Source organism: Psittacula echo, assembly GCF_963264785.1.
Source record: "Psittacula echo genome assembly, chromosome: 2".
Classification (NCBI taxonomy): Eukaryota; Metazoa; Chordata; class Aves; order Psittaciformes; family Psittacidae; genus Psittacula; species Psittacula echo.
In genome coordinates, this window is record NC_137737.1 from 80,950,124 (window position 1) to 80,967,775 (window position 17,652).

The 17,652-nt window shown below is 40.6% G+C and overlaps 1 protein-coding gene across 2 annotated transcripts in view; it reads left to right on the top strand.

Annotated features, from left to right (window-relative positions):
• Positions 1–14,000: 14,000 nt before the first annotated feature.
• The window catches only part of CDH18 (cadherin 18), a gene marked incomplete at both ends in the record, with an annotated part of 176,824 nt that continues 173,172 nt past the window's right edge, over positions 14,001–17,652 (top strand). For both annotated transcript variants that reach the window (XM_080609876.1, XM_080609877.1), the window contains one exon: positions 14,001–14,228. In XM_080609876.1, the coding sequence (XP_080466002.1) occupies positions 14,001–14,228 (228 nt within the window). The remainder of the gene's footprint in view (positions 14,229–17,652) is intronic.

The window sequence follows — 17,652 nt, forward strand, 5'->3', positions numbered from 1 at the left end:
CCTTTTTAAACTGGGTAGTTGCTCATCAGAGTTTCATGTATTTGCTTTGTTCCCTGACTGGATGACCTGACATTTATAAATGAGAGGAATGACTCAAGAAATCACTGAAATTTTTATTCTGCTAGCAAGTTCCTCAGGAAGAGAAACAGCACAGAAGAAAAGCCTCTGCTGCTTTGGGAATGTAAAAGGACTCTTCTGCTGTCTTGCATATCTGTATTATCCTTGACTAGCTACATGGACTCCAGATATAAATGTAGATGGATTGGTCTCTCCTGTTGAGGAAAAGAGAAAGACATGAGTCAGATTCATGAATCATCTGCTTGTGTTTCAGAGGTAATGGCTAGCTTGACTGTGGGTGCAATTATAGTTACAGAAATGGTGGCTGGATTTTATCTGTCTAATTGTGTTGTTACTGTGTCGTGATTCTGACAGTCACCCTCTGCGCAAATCTGATAGATATAGTTGTAAAAAATATTTCTTCATTTGTGATTGTGGCAGAGCACTTCCGTTATCCTGAAGTTGCTATGTGCCTGCTTGTTGTATACAGAATAGTTTGTTTGCCAGCTGAGGACAGGCATTGTATCCCTGAATCATTGTTATCTGCAAATTATGTATATTTTCTGTTTTGTTTGCCAACTTTGCAGATCTCCCTTTGTTCAAGGAAGATAGTATGGGATTTTTTACTCATTTGCACTCTATTTCACAAAATATCTTTGCTAAACAAGGTAAAAAATCCATTGGCTTGTAGTGTTTAGTAATTTCCTCTACTCATTCATGAATATAAGTGCCTTCTAATATCCTCTTCAATGTATTTTCTAAAATCAGTGAGTCTTTTAAATTATCTCTGCAGTTAACCACTCACTGGAGCCGTTTATTACTAAAGGCAGTATAGCAGGTCACAGCTCATCTTGCATATTATCTAACCAAAGCATCAATTAGATACACTTTCAAAAATCTTATTATCACAATAAGATTTGAATTCCACAATAGTTCTTATGTATTTCCAGCACAACAGCGCAGGTGTAGATCTTATGTGAGCTTCCTATTTGTAGTCTGAAATGAGAAACTTCTTTCTCATGCGAATTTCAAGTGCTGATTTCAAGGGTTTTGTTATAGGGCATTAGTGATTTTTTTGTATGTAAAAGACTGGACATCCCTCCTTTTTTTTTTTTTTTTCCCAATTTTATTGTTGCCATTGATTAAAACCAAATTTGAAAAGAATCCTTTGTTTGTGCCATGTGGTATCAATCTACTTTACCATATAATGTGCTGGATTAGTTGCCTAGCTGTAATGTGGCTAATTTTTACTCTTTGTGAGTGGTGCTTCAGTTAATGCTATCCATTAAGGAATCCATTAAAGGTTGTGTTTAGCAGTAAGCTACACATAAGACCAGAAGAAAGTACTTCGATCACTAGTCCACATTGCTTTTTATAAATTCCTTGAACTCCTATTGAAGCTGCTATTTTCAGACCTTGGTACAAGACAGTCTTGACAGTCTTATCAAGAAAAAGGAGTGATGAAGCAGGTGCCAGCACAGTTTCTTTTGCCACAAGCAGCATCAAAACCTTTTGAATGCTCCTTGTGACTATTTATCTCCTAAGGCTGTTTCAGCTTTTCACACTCTCCGCTCATCCTCATGGTGCTGTTAGGTATGGTTCCTGTGTCCTCTGGGGAAGTCCATCTAGATGAAAAACATGACTAATCTACTTTAACTTAGGTGTTACCAGGAAGTAGTTCTGCCCAGGGCTGCTTGCCCTGCTCAGCATTGCTGTTCTCTTTTAATTGGAGGTGCTGCTAGGCTTTCCTTCCAACTTTCTTAATAACAAAATCTGAATTCCAGTTCACATACCTCCTTCCATAAGGAATGTGGTGACTCTTCTATAAATAATCTTAAAAGCTTTTCTTCATACCATGTTTGTTTCATTTTATGACTCCAGCTAGTTTAAAAGATGCAACCTATTTTAGCCAGCAAGGTAACTTTTTAAGGCCTATTAAAATAACAGGGGCTCTGGATTCTGAACATTAAAGTGGTGTACTTTAATATTGGAGGTAAAAGTAGAGTAAAAATGAAAATTAATCTAGAACTTGAATCAAACCAGTGCTGGCTAATAGTTAGGGCTGCAGCAGGATTTTAAAAGAAATCTTTGAAATGCTTTATTCCGTCCTGAAAAAATAGAAATAAGTAAAACCTAGAAATGTCAGTGTGTTAATGCTGAATGAAAAGTCATCTCTGGCTTTATCTTCCTCCTTTTTTAGTCTCAAGATAGTAGGAACATAATATAATGCATCTACAAAGGAGAAGATCAGACTTAGCTGTTGTACTAAAAATAAAGAAGAGTTTATACTTGTGTTGTGTTGAAGGTTTAGGTACAACCTGTCCAATATCAAACCTATAATGCAAATAAGAACAGAAACAGAACCACAAACTGTTTCAGTTAATTCAGATTAATTTAAAACTAAGAACATGTTCAGGAGTTGTTAACCCATAGGGGTTTTTTTTGTGATCTTCACAGAGTAGTGTTCAAGACCAGGTTGGATGGGGCTTGGAGCAACCTGGTCTAATGAAAGGTGTCCCTGCCCATGGCAGGGGATTGGAACTAGATGATTTTTAAGGTCCCTTCCAGCTCTAACCATTCTATGATTCTATGAATAATAATACCGTATTTGTTTCTATGACTTAGAACCTATAGAAATTTCAGAGTTGAGTCACTAAACCAAGAAATATTAATTGATGAAAATCTAGAAATAAAGCTCATGAAGTATATCACTGAGAGTAAAAGGAATATTTGCAAGTAATATCTGCCTTGAATGGAGGAAGAAACATTCTGAGATTCTATAGTAGCCTGTATTATGGGCACTTAGGAAGAAATCTAATGTGAGACACTGTGGAGTTAATGGAGGTTTCTGACATTGCCTCTGTGGAGCTCCAAGCCAGCAGAGGGATGGAGCCTTATAAATAGGGATTGTTTGACATATGTCTGTCAGTCAGGATGCTATTGAAACTTAATCACACACTGCTATATGAAATAATTTAATGAATTTAAAATGATCTAATGATAAGTATACAGCTAGACCCTACTGTTACCTTTAAAAAATCAAGTGGTAATTTAGAGTAATTTATTAGTTCCTGAGTAATGCCTAATGTTTGGTCTCTAAGTACAACATTAGGGCTTATAAAACCCATATCTGTTCTGTCAATTTGTCTTTCTGTTATGTAATGTAATAAGTTACTTGTCAGAGAACCAGCTAACTTGCTTTCTCAAATGAAAGATTTGTGTCTGGAGTTTTGTTTTCACTGTTTTAGAATACCCAAATATGTGTGATTTCCCTTTCCTTAATAATATCCCTGGATACAGCTGCTATTTTTGTTTCTTCCTAGGCTTTTAATTTGACTGTTCCTTTCTCTGAGCAATAGGAGATAAAGGAGAGAGGAAACGCAAAAGGAGGGCATTCTTTTGTTTGTTTTCTTAATGCTTATTTGGGCAGTGTCACAAGTGGTGTACTCAGATCTAAGTAATTAATTTTACATAATGTTTTTCTCTGTTTTTAAATTCAGCCTAAGAATACCACAGCTTTTCACACCTACTGCATAGCAACCTGTAATCATTAACCCTATGCAGTTGTCCTTATAATGTTATATTAATTATATCTTTTTATCTGAATCAAATGTATCATCAGTTAACTTGATTTGCAAATTTTATGTGAAAATGCGGAAGTTAAGTTTGAAGAGCTTTTTTGGGTTTGGAAGGCAAAAAGCATGGGGAAATAAATACCAGGATTGCACTTCCCATGGCAATTTCAGCATAGCATTATATGTATCTGTTGTTATACCAACACATACTTTGTACGGAAATTTGTTTCATTATTTTTGTTTTCAGTTAATGTTTTGTTTATGTCAGCTGTCTTTGTCTTGAACTGTATTAACTGGATTTCTTACACTTCACAGAAATTGCACTGTTGGGTTTTTACACATGCATGCTTACAGGTCTGAAAGAAAAATCCTCTCTAACATCTTCACATATTAGCTTTCACAGCTTCAGCTGTTTCCAGTTATACTTTCCAGTTTGCTTCTCTATCTTGATTTTATTTTCTGTGATTTTTCAGTGTCTTTGTTGTATCTTGCTATAATTTTTCTTCTGTTATTTATCTGTTTATAATTCCTGATTACATGTCAGTTTTGGATCCCATTTTATTTTCTCATTTTCCCTTTCCCCAAACCTTTCTCTCCAGAACAGAATTTCTCTTGCCTTATACGAATGAACAATTTATACTTTTCATGGTAACTTTCCTTTGTGGTTATTTCAATTTACTTTGTAAAAGGGATTTATTTAAAGTAATTTACTGGGTGAAATAACAGTTTTCCTTCTCTAGATTAGCACAGACAATTTTTGGATATGGTGATTAGAAGTGATCTGTACCAAAAGACTGTGTATGTAAAAGAATGGTACAAGAAATAACACCCCCTGATATTGTACAGCCATCAGTTGGGTTTGTTGGCTTAAAGAATTAAAGAGGGAGATATCCAGTCATCTTTCTCTCTGTTTCATTAGGAAACTGATTGAGTTCCATGTTAATAAAGATTAACTTTCAGAATAGTAATATACTTACACATAAATTTAGCAATAATTTGGGATTTACCTCACAAATTAAAGAATTTTTTTTTATTCTGTTGAAGTAAAAAAGTAGTCCAGTTTCCCTTTTCTAGAAAATCTGTCAACATAGAACTATGGTGTCAAAACGTTTGTAGTTATTGGAGTTACTATTAAACTATTCTAAGAAAATTTTATTTACTTTCTTTCCTAATTCTTAGTCTCATACATGTAGCTACAACATAACCACAACAAAGGAGCATGACAACAAGTAATACAGTTTTTAAATGCTTTCCAAAATAGTTTTGATGCTACTTCTGTGAGATAGACTAGCATGTGCCAAAGACACTATTCTTTTAGAAAGCATACTATGATGATTAGATATTGTGTCTGTATCACATAAGCTAAGAAAGACTTGATGCCTCCTTTTTTCATATAAAGTCCTATAGCTCAGGTCTACCAGTGTCCTGGGTTCAGCAGCAGCAGTCATTTTTTCTACTGGTGCAGCGCTGTGGTTTTGACTTTCGGCCTGGGAATAATACTGATAAAGCCAATGTTTTCAGTTGCTGGTCAGAATGTTTTGCCTGACCAAGGACTTTGTGAGTCTCATGCTCTGCCAGGGAGGAGGGGAAGCCAAGAGGAAGCAGGGACAGGACACCTGACCCAAACTAGCCAAAGAGGTATTCCATACCACAGCACGTCATGCCCAGGAGGTAGAACTGAGAGTACCCGGAAGGGCTAGAACGCTGCTGGGTGGGGGACGAGGTATCAGTATCGGTCTGTGAGTGGTGAGATATCAGTTGGTGAGGTGTTGTATTCTCTTGCATTGTTATTTCCTTTATCATTATTATTGGTGGTAGCAGTAGTGATTTGTGTTATACCTTAGTTACTAAACTGTTCTTATCTCAACCCGTGGGAGATGCATTCTTTCCATTCTCCTCCCCGTCCCTCCAGGAGTGGAGGGAAGAAAGGTGTGGGGGGGGAAATAGACTGCGTGGTTCTAATTTACGGCCTGGGCTTAAACCACGACAACCAGTTTTTGAAATAGAGAATAAGGATCAACTATAGATGAACCATTTCCCTTCATCTACCTAGAATTTCATTTTTTTCTGCCAATTACCGGAGTTCCTCAGGAGTATTGTATATTCTGTTGGCAATCTATCAAGCTCTTCTTCAGAAGGATAAAACAAAAAATATTCAATTTTTCATTCTGATAACTAGCCCGTTATTCTGTCTTTGGTCCCCAGGTCAATACACCATTATTTCTGCAGTGCTGAAAGATAAACTTTAGCAATAGACTAAGCACAAGCAACACAGGAAGAAGGAAATATTTTCCTGCCTGATTATTTATATCTAAATAATTATGTTGATTTAAAGCTGCTCAGATTTTCATAATGGAAGAATTTGTTCTGACAGGGAGGAAGTCTAGAGGGCAGAGTGCAGAGGGAGAAGTCAGAAAATATATGAGAAATGCAATTTATTGTAAGTTCCATAAGTAATTGTCACTCCATCACTGTGGACTGGAAAGGGTCCCCGAGGGATGTGACAGAAGATGTGCAGAGCTGTGCCGAATGCACATCTGCAAAACTGAATCTTCCAGCTGAATTCAAACATGTGCTCAATTTGATTATGGGAGATGAGGGACGCTGAGATTCAGGACAAGTCTGTTACGAAGGATGCATCTCCTCATGATGGTGAAGCATACATGCTTTGCATCACTATGCTCAAACTGGTTTCCTGGGAATTCATTACAGTGTCTTGCTGCCACACTAAGCGGTAACTACTGTGCTGTAATGATTTCCAGAAATGCTGGTGGAATTTTCCCACCTCATCTTATTTAATTATTTAATTTTAATTCACTCTGAGAGTCTCTTGAGATACACAACTCATTTTCATGAGGGCTCCCAGGAGACAGCAATAACACAAGTCTACTTTGCAGTTGCATACATCATTATAACAACAGCTATAAAGCAGGACACTTAATCTGAACCTGCAGACAAGAGCACTGAGCAGTCAGCATCTCTCAGTATGTTAGCTTAAGGTAACAATTTAAGGGATTTCAGAAAATACAGTCTTTCACTCACAGTTCAAGTTTGCCTATTCTTTGCAACTGTCTCTTCTGCAGTAACCATTCAAGGTCTTTCCATCTGTACTTTCCCCTGCAGACAAACTGCTGTCTTCATGGGAGGGCTGAGGTTTTTTTAGAGGAGGTAGTGCAGGTTTTTAATGAGTGTTTACGCTAGACCTTTAGTAAGGGTGTGCTGAGTATAAATAAGAATAAGGACCTTTGTACTGAGCATTAATTAGACTTTGGTTATTAGAGATGTTTAGCAGAGTGAAAACGCTTCAAAGAATCTTCAGTAAAAATCATTACTCTTTTAATTGTTGAATTTGTCATAATGAAAGCAATTCTCCAGGCGTCACACACAACTCAGGAACAGCTGAGACCTAAACTTCTAAGCATGAATATAACAGGAAGTAGATGCATGATTATTATTATTATTATTATTATTATTATTATTATTATTATTGTGGTGGTGGTGGTGGTAGTGTTTTTGTTGAAAATATTTGTTCAGAACAAATATTTTTGAAATTTTAATTTTGGGGCAAGCGTTTAACACTTAATCTCTGAATTGAGGTAAATAACAGTGTTTTTTGCAAAATATAAATTAACTGCCTTCTAGTTAATGCTAAGAAGAACAGATATTTCTGAGCTGAAGAAGCCCTTCATAGTTTTGTCTCTTATTTGTTCTAAGTCATATAAAGCCAAGACTATGACATACCACAGTTTACAGGCTCCATCTTCTTTTTTGTTGTTTTATTTTGTTCTGGGGTTTTGTACGCTTGTTTTTGGGTTTGGTTTTTTTTCTCTTTAATTTATAGTTGGGTTGTTTTTTTTTTCTATGAATGACTTCTGAGGGGGAAATAAACAAAGTTCTGTGTGGTAAATCTGGATTTATTGGTATTTATCTTCTGCACTCATTTATATTTACTTTTCTATAAGGCAAGAATTTTCCACTACCACCATCTACACGGTTCTTATAAAGGAAAGTTCAGAACTAATGATTTCAAATAAATTTAAAATGTGTCATTCTGAGAAATTTCAATGCACATTTTAACATTGTGCACAGCTTATAGTCTTATGAACTGCTCCCAGGAAATTCCCAATACGGGAACAAAGAAAATCAATACTTGAAAGGATAAAACTGCAGCCTTATCATTTTGTGAGGTACTGATTAATTTTAATGTACATCTGAAGTATAACAATAACTAATATATTTAAATAATTCATCTGTAAATATAAAGATCTTTAGAAGGCAATTACATGCCTCAAGGCAAAAACTGATTTCTAGCAAGAATCATAGAATCATAGAATAGTTAGGGTTGGAAAGGACCTTAAGACCATCTAGTTCCAACTCCCCTGCCATGGGCATGGACACCTCACACTAAACCATGTCACCCAAGGCCTCATCCAACCTGGCTTTGAACACCGCTGAGGATGGAGCATTTACAACCTCCCTGGGCAACCCATTCCAGTGCCTCACCACCCTTTCAGTAAAGAATTTCTTCTTTAGATCCAATCTAAACTTCCCCTGTTTAAGTTTGAACCCGTTACCCCTTGTCCTGTCACTACAGTCCCTGATGAATAGTCCATTCCCAGCATCCTTGTAGGCCCCCTTCAGATACTGGAAGGCTGCTATGAGGTCTCCACGCAGCCTTCTCTTCTCCAGGCTGAACAGCCCCGACTTTCTCAACCTATCTTCATACGGGAGGTGCTCCAGTCCCCTGATCATCCTCGTGGCCCTCCTCTGCACTTGCTCCAACAGTTCCATGTCCAGAGCAGGGCTTCTCTGAATCTCTTCTCTGCCCAACCTGTAGCCATGCCTGGGATTGCTCCGACCCAGGTGTAGGACCTTGCATTTTGTCATGGTTAAACTTCATAAGGTTGCCATCAGCCCAACTCACAAGCGTGTCGAGGTCCCTCTGGATGGAATCCCTTCCCTCCGGCGTATCAACCGAACCACACAGCTTGGTGTCATCAGCAAACCTGCTGAGGGCGCACTCAATCCCACTGTCCATGTCACTGACAAAAATGTTGAACAAGACCGGTCCCAACACCGATTCCTGAGGGACACCACTCGTTACCGGTCTCCAGCCGGACATCGAGGCATTGACCGCAACTCTTTGCGTGCGGCCATCCAGCCAGTTCTTTATCCACCGAGTGGTCCACCCATCAAATTGATGTCTCTCCAATTTAGAGACAAGGATGTCGTGTGGGACAGTGTCGAAGGCTTTGCACAAGTCCAGGTAGATGACGTCAACTGTTCTGCCCCTGTCCATCAGTTTCGTAGCTCCATCATAGAAGGCCACCAAATTGGTCAGGCAGGATTTCCCCTTAGTGAAGCCATGCTGGCTGTCACTAAGCACCTCCTTGTTTTTCATCTGCCTTAGCATGCCTTCCAGGAGAATCTGCTCCAAGATTTTGCCAGGCATAGAGGTGAGACTGACTGGTCTGTCATTCCCTGGGTCAGCCATTTTCCCCTTCTTGAAAATGGGGGTTATATTTCCCTTTTTCCAGTCGTCGAGAACTTCACCTGACTGCCATGATTTTTCAAATATGATGGCCAATGGCTTAGCAACTTCATTCGCCAGCTCCTTCAGGACCCCCAGATGAATTTCTTCACGTCCCATGGACTTGTGTACATTTAGGTTTTTAAGATGGTCTCGAACCAGATCCTCTCCTACAGTGGGCCTAGGATCTTCATTCTCACAGTCCCTGCATCTGCCTTCCAAGACTTGGGTGGTGCAGTCAGAGCCTTTGCCAGTGAAGACTGAGGCAAAGAAGTCATTAAGAACCTCAGCCTTCTCCAAATCCTGGATAGACAGGTCTCCCGACATCTTCCAAAGGGGGCCTACGTTGTCTCTAGTCTGTCTTTTATTTGCTACGTACCTATAGAATCCCTTCCTGTTATCCTTAACATCCCTAGCCAAGTTCAATTCTAACTGGGCCTTAGCTTTCCTAACCTGGTCCCTAGCTTCCCGGACAACATCCCTGTATTCTTCCCAGGCCGCCTGTCCCTGCTTCCACCTTCTATAAGCCTCTTTTTTCCTTTGAATTTTCCTAAGCAGCTCCTTATCCATCCAAGTCGGTCTCCTGGCCCTCCTGCTGCACTCCCTTCTAGTTGGGATGCAACACTCCTGAGCTTGGAGCAGGTGATCCTTAAACAGACTTGGGCCGCCATGCCCTCTAGGGCTATATCCCATGGAACCTTACTGAGCAGGCTCCTGAAGAGGCCAAAGTCTGCTCTCTTGAAGTCCAGGGCAGTGAGCTTGCTGCACGCTCTTCTCACTGTCCTGAGGATCTCAAATTCAACCATCTCATGATTTCTGAATCCAAGGCTGCCGTGGAGCGTCACATTTCCAACCAGCCCTTCCCTGTTGGTGAGCATGAGGTCAAGCATGGCACCTGTCCTTGTCGGCTCCTCTATTACTTGCAGAAGGAAGTTGTCTTCTACACAATCGAAGAACCTCATGGATTGCTTGTGCCGGGCCGTACCTTCACTCCAACAGATGTCAGGGTGGTTGAAGTCCCCCATGAGAACAAGGGCCTGCGAGCGTGAGGCTGTTCCTATCTACCTGTAGAGCACTTCATCCACAGATTCCTCTTGATCAGGCGGTCTGTAACAGATCCCCACAGTAATGTCCCCCATCGCTGTTCTCCCTCTAACCCTCACCCACAAACTCTCTGTCAACTTTTCACCTGTCCCCAGACAGAGTTCCATATTCTCCATCCTATCCCTAACATAAATAGCAACTCCCCCTCCCCACCTGCCAGGACTGTCTTTTCTAAAGAGCCTGTAACCTTCCATTCCAACACTCCAGTCATAGGAGCCATCCCACCATGTTTCTGTGATACCTACTATATCATACTCCCATAGTCGTGCACACATCTCTAATTCCTCTTGTTTGTTCCCCATGCTACGGGCATTTGTATAGAGGCATCTGAGCCGAGCTCCAAATGAAGCTGGCTCATTGGCTGGAGCAGCTGGAATATCTCTGCATCACTCCGAGCATTTATTGTAGGTGCTGGCAACTGACTGGGTGTGTTGGGATGGAATGATGCCCCTCTCCCCCAACACATCTAGTTTAAAGCATCTGTGACCAGCCTGGCAAGCCTCCTACCAAAGCCACTCTTCCCCTTCCTTATCAGAGCAGCTCCACCAGCCCCACCAGCCCCCAGTAAACCTGGCCTAGAAACTTGGGTCCCGTGTTCAAGACACCCAAACCTCTGACTATGACACTACCCTTTTAACCATTTATTAACCTGGCCAATCCTCCTAGCTTTTTTAAGGTCCTCCTCTGTATCCTGGAGAATTGACAAAAAGACAATCTGAGCTCCTGTCCTGGGTTTAGCAGTGACAGTCATTTTTTTCTCCTTCTTAGTAGCTGTTGCAGCACTGTGTTTTTGACTTTCAGCCTAGGAGCACAGCTGATAACACCAATGTTTACCCTGACCAAGGACTTTGTGAGTCTCATGCTCTGCCAGGGAGGAGGGGAAGCTGGGAGGAAGCAGACAGGGCATCTGACCCAAACTAGCCAAAGAGGTATTCCATACCACAGCACGTCATGCCCAGGATGTAGAACTGAGAGTACTCGGAAGGGCTGGAACGCTGCTGGGTGGGGGACGAGGTATCGGTATTGGTCTTGGTCTCGATCTGTGAGTGGTGAGGTACCGGTCGTGAGTAGTTGTATTCTCTTCCCTTGTTATTTCCTTTATCATTATTATTATTGGTGGTAGCAGTAGTGATTTGTGTTATACCTTAGTTATTAAACTGCTCTTATCTCAACCCATGGGAGTTGCATTCTTTTGATTCTCCTCCCCGTCCCTCCAGGAGGGGGAAGAAAGGTGTGTGTGGGGGGGGAAGTAGACTGAGTGGTTCTAATTTATGGCCTGGGCTTAAACCACGACAGTTCTTTTTCCATCGACCTCTGGGTTATGGGCCCACCATGCGTGCTGAAGAGGTGATGCTGAGGTGATGCGTGCTGAAGAGGCTCCACCATATAGTAGTCAGAAAGTGAAAAGCAGTATGCCCTGTTTACTGATGGGTCCTGCCGTATTGGCGTTGGTGGTATAGTGGTGAGCATAACTGCCTTCCAAGCAGTTGACCTGGGTTCGTTTCCCAGCCAATGCACCACCAAAAAAGAACTGTTGTGGTTTAAGCCCAGGCCACAAATTAGAACCACGCAGTCTACTTCCCCCCACACACACACCTTTCTTCCCCCTCCTGGAGGGACAGGGAGGAGAATCGAAAGAATTCAAGTCCCACAGGTTGAGATAAGAACAGTTTAATAACTAAGGTATAACACAAATCACTACTGCTACCACCAATAATAATGATAAAGGAAATAACAAGGGAAGAGAATACAACCGCTCACCGACCGGTACCTCACCACTCACAGACCAAGACCGATACCGATACCTCACCCCCCACCTAGCAGCGTTCCAGCCCTTCCGGGTACTCTCAGTTCTACATCCTGGGCATGACGTGCTGTGGTATGGAATACCTCTTTGGCTTGTTTGGGTCAGGTGCCCTGTCTCTGCTTCCTCCCAGCTTCTCCTCCCTGGCAGAGCATGAGACTCACAAAGTCCTTGGTCAGGCTTAACATTGGTGTTATCAGCTGTGCTCCTAGGCTGAAAGTCAAAAACACAGTGCTGCACCAGCTACTAAGAAGGAGAAAAAAATGCCTGTCACTGCTAAACCCAGGACAGCTCCAGAGCCCCTAACCACCTCTCCCAGGGCTCTGTAGTCCTTCTTTATGTTCTCCAGGCTACTTCTATCAACATCACTATCATCAGGAAAGAATGCAGAAAGTCAAGGAAACTACAGGAGAAGAGTATATAGTTAGAAACAAATGTGAAACCCAGAATGTCCAGATTCTGTCTCTGGCATTACTTACACTTCATACAACTGTGTATTAATTTAACTGTGAAAAATTCCTATTAAATCACACTTGTACTACAGAAGGTAATAATGCATCATGTCATATGAATCTGTTCTGAGATGGGATGTGAGGCTTTTAAAAGACTAACGGCTTAGACCTTGTAGGGGTTAAGGGGAGATTGCACTGATGTGGAAATAGGAAGCAGGGTAATACTAAATGTCTAAAAACTTCTTTCTGCAGTAGAAAATATCATACAAAGTTTCTTTTTAACTCCTGCCCAGCTGCACGAAACCAGAGTTCTTCCTTTACTTCAGCATAATCCACTGTCCTGAAATGAGTAATAGTAATGGAAAATATATCCTTTCTGTATATTTCTAATGTTGTAGAGCAGTCTTGAAGAATTCTTCCATTATTCTGATTAGAAACTGAATTTAGATGAATACAGAAGAAATTATGGTTCAGCCCCCAGTATTATTATGGATTTCAGAGAACCGTAAGGGAAAAATTCTGTAGCTAAGACAGCTGATGAGCTTCCTTCAACTGCAGTATTTTTCCATCTGATTTCTAACTTCCTGTTTGATTCTTTAGAGAATTTGAATTTGTTCTGTTTGATTCCCATGAAACTTAGAAACAAAATCAGTTTTACTGTGTTTCTGTTTACATTGCTTGTAATGGTTTTATGATTCTCAAACACGGCCAATATTGAAAGTCAGTTCTAATTTTTATAGATGTAGTTGCATGTTTTAAGACTCCTGATTGACTGATATCTTCAGATAACTGAACAAATGGTTACCTTAGCTTTGGTATTTTTCACCATGTTGGATCTCTATATGGTGTATGGAAGATAAAGAACTCATGTGAAATTACCAGTCACTATCTATGTAATGACACTGCAGCAGTGATATTTTTTACTGCCAGACCAGGTCAGTGATTTGGAAGTAAGCCAAATGAAAACTGGCCTGAATCATCCAGTTTTTAATAATATGAATGTTTTCATAGCTGGGAAAAGCCATGGTAATTCTTAAGGTATCTAATCAAACCAATCTGAAAACACTTTTTACAACACCTTTACAGGAAGGGTTGAAAAGATATCCTAGTTAAAATGAGAATCTTTGAGAGACTGGATAGTACAGCTGTGAATGTAATCTAAGGTCAGAAACCTGAAAATTGATGGGTTAAGTGATGAGTAAATGGCTTTCTTTTCTTTCCCTATTAGACAGAAATGGCCGGCTGTGGAACTCTATTGTGAAGACCTCAGAAGAAATATCAATTTTCCAGTAAGCTTTTCATAATGTAAATATCATCTGAGCTTTCCCAAATGGGCAGCTAAACCATGAGCAAGCAGAAAAATTTATTTTGGACTGTATTTCTGAACCAGGCTTCACCTTGTTTCTCAGGAACTTGTTAAAGGATTACAACTCAAAAGACAAAAGAAAGAAAACCTTGAACAGGAAGCTTATCCTACAATGAGAATTACAAGTACATCTTGTATCTGCCCAGTCCTAGTTTGTCTCTGTTTTGTGCAGAGGTGTTATGGAGCTGCTCACCATGGCTCCATCAAGGTGACTAGAAACCAAACCAAACACATAGAAGGCGAAACAGAAGTACATCATCGTCCCAAGAGGGGATGGGTGTGGAATCAGTTCTTTGTTTTAGAAGAACACATGGGACCAGATCCTCAGTATGTAGGAAAGGTAAGGTCTATGTCTTCTTTTTGGGTTTGGGTTTGGTTTTGCCATCCCTTGAAATGTGGAATTGATAGACCAGGTGTCTCTGTAGATGGTGCCTCTTTTTTAAAGTAGGACACTTCTGAGATTGCCATATATATGCACAATGGATTTGCCAATTGTATGTGTATACTTTCTGTATTTATTATAAAGAACAAAGATAAATAAAAGTAAACAGGATTAAGATATTAAAATAGGATAACATAATGTTTCTTCTGAGCTCAGCTAAACACTGAGTGCAGCTGACCCTCTTACATCAGGTTATAGAACCCCAAATGCATGGAGCTTAAATATGTCACTGCTAAAGACTTTTGCAGGTATTTCAGAATAAGATTCAGTTTTATTTCAGGGAATACTATAAGTATAGTCTAAGCTTCACAGGGTATTCATTCCACCCTGATGGTAGAGTGAAAAACAGATCCTCCAAGGGGAAATTCTCTGACATTATTCATAAAAAGAGGCAGGACGTGTGTTGTTACAGTTCCTCAGAAACCTATGAGAACAAGAAGCCCTGAATTTATGTTTTGACATATATTAGGGAGCTTCAGGCATAAAGTTCATGCTGATGCAGTTGTAGGCTGGCCAACTGAAGTCTGGTTTATCATGTATAATGTTGTCTGTCTAGCATGGTTTTAAATTTGCATTAAGATAACACAAAACTGTATATATAACTTTATTGCAAGAAGTATGCCAGATGGAGCTTTTCTTGCCCTGAATACTGTCTTTCAGCATTATGATAGAGTTTTTTTATTGCATAATCTAGATTAGTCTTAATCTCCTTAATGAAAATGGAGAAAGACGTTGAATATGCTGGGTGAAGAAAGATTGTTAATAGAGATGAGGACATGGAAAAGGAATTATTTAATCTTAGTTTGCCTTCAAGTTGGGAATCCTGAAAATTATATCTCCAGAGTATGAAAAAATATCCAGGGAAACCAGTAGCTTCTGAAATCACAGATGTCTGGTAGCAAGGGCTTTCAAATTTAATTCATCTGAACTAAAAATAACAAGTGAAGCATCTGTATTTAAGGTACAGTTAACATGAAGACCAAAAAAAAATTATTCAATTATGCCAAGCTTAGTAGAATACCAAGTATTTCAGCAAACTAAAAATTGCTGAGATTTCTGCAGAAAATGTAAACTGGAGAAGGACCTTTCTAAGTGGAAATAATGGATTGCATTGAAAGAGAAGCTTTTAAAACAAGTAAGGGGAAAAGGAGATATACTTGCTGACCCATCTTAGACTGATTAGCATTTTCATGAATGATTTTGGAAACATTTTATAAACATAGTTCTGATGCAGAGTTATGCAGGAGAAGCAAAACATTGTCTGGAAAGAGCTAGATAGCATGAATAAAATTTAGATATGGAGATATGTAGTAAACCTCAAGACCACAACATGATAAGGGCCTTACAGACAGTATCACGAGTTTCGGGCATACACTATAGTTTGTCAGATGTAAGCGACAGAGGAAGAGAAAGATCTGCTCAGCAGATCAATTATTGCCTCTACTGTCATACCTTGAAGAAGGTAAATAGGACACTAAGCTGCAAAAACTGAGATAAGTAAAACAGAGATAAAGTGGTAGTGAAGGTATTGTGGAAAATAATGTTAACTTGTTTATTGCTTTGATTAATTTGGCCAAGAAAATGAATTTCTATATGAAGCTATACAGAAAAAAATGAATACTATATTTGGGGTGGTGCTAGAGAATAAAATCTAACCCTATAGCCACAGGGTTAGAGGGATTATGGAGAAGGCTGAGGTACTCAATGACTTTTTTGCCTCGGTCTTTACTCCAATAGCTCCAATCACACTGTCCCACTGTCCCACTGCCCCAAGTCACAGGAGGCAAGGTCCGGGACTGGGAGAATGGAGAACCACCTGCTTTAGGAGAAGATGAGGTTTGAGATTATCTAAGGAGCCTGAAGGTGCACAAGTCCATGAGACCTGACAAGATGCATCTGTGGGTCCTGAGAGAACTGACAGATGAAGTGGCTAAGCCATTATCTATCAAATGTGAGAAATTGTGTCAGTTTGGTAAAGTTCCTGCTTAGTGGAAAGGGGAAAATATAACCTCCACTTTTAAAAAGGGAAAAAAAGAAAGATACAGGAAACTACAGACCAGTCAGTCTCATATTGGTGCCCAGTTAGATCATGAAGCAGATCCTCCTGGAAACAATGCTAAGGTACATGGACAATAAGGGAGTGATTTGTGACAGCAAACATGGCTTCACTAAGGGCAAATCATTCCTGACCAATCTGGTGGCCTTCTATGATGGGGCCATGGTGTTGGTGCCTAAGGGAAGAGCAAGTGACGTAATCTACCTGGAGTTGTTCAAGGCATTTGATGCTGTCCCAAAGGACATGCCTGTCTCTAAATTCACGAAGTGAGGATCTGATGGATGAATGATTTGGTGGAAAAGGATTTGATTGGATGGTCTTACTCAGAGAATTGTGGACAACAGCTCCATGTCCAAGTGAAGACCAGTGATGAGTGGTGTTCCTTAGGAGCCGGCATTAGGACTAGCGCTGGTTAACGTCCTTGTTGGCGACATAGACAGTGGGATTGAGTGCACCCTCAGGAAGTTTGCCAATGACACCAAGCTGTGTGGTACAATCAACACACAGAAGGGAAGGGGTGCCATCCAGAGGGACCTGGACAGGCTCTAGAGGTGGGCCAGTGCAAAACTCATGAAGTTTAACAAAGCCAAGTGTGAGGTCCTGCACCTGGGTCAGGACAATCCCAAAGCACAACAATAGGCTGGGTGGAAAATGGATTCAGAGCAGCCCTAAGGAGAAGGACTTGGAGGTGCTGGTTGATGAGAAGCTCAACATGAGCCGGCAGTGTGTGTTCGCAGCCCAGAAAGCCAGCTTTATGCTGGGCTGCATCAAAAGGAGCATGACCAGCAGATCGAGAGAGGTGATTCTTCCCCTCTACTCCACTCTTGTGAGACCCCACCTGGAGTACTGTGTTCAGCTCTGGGATCCCCAACACAAGAAAGACGTGGACCTGCTCAAGGGTGTCCAGAGGAAGGCCATGAAGATGATCAGAGGGCAGGAGCACCTCTCCTATGAAGACAGGCTGAGAGAGTTGGGGTGTTTAGCCTCAAGAAGAGGAGGCTTTGGGGAGATGTCACAACAGCTTTCCAGTACCTCAAGGGGGCCTACAAGAAAGCTGGAGAGTGACATTTACAAGGACAGGTACAGACAGGACAAGGAGAAATGTTTTTAAACTAAAAAAGGGTAGATTTAGATTACATATTAGGAAGAAATTCTTTATTATGAGGGTGGTAGGACACAGGAGGAGGTTGCCCAGTTAAGTTACGGTTGCTACAACCCTGAAAGTATTTAAGGCTAGGTGGAGCAGGGCTTTGAGCAGCCTGGTCT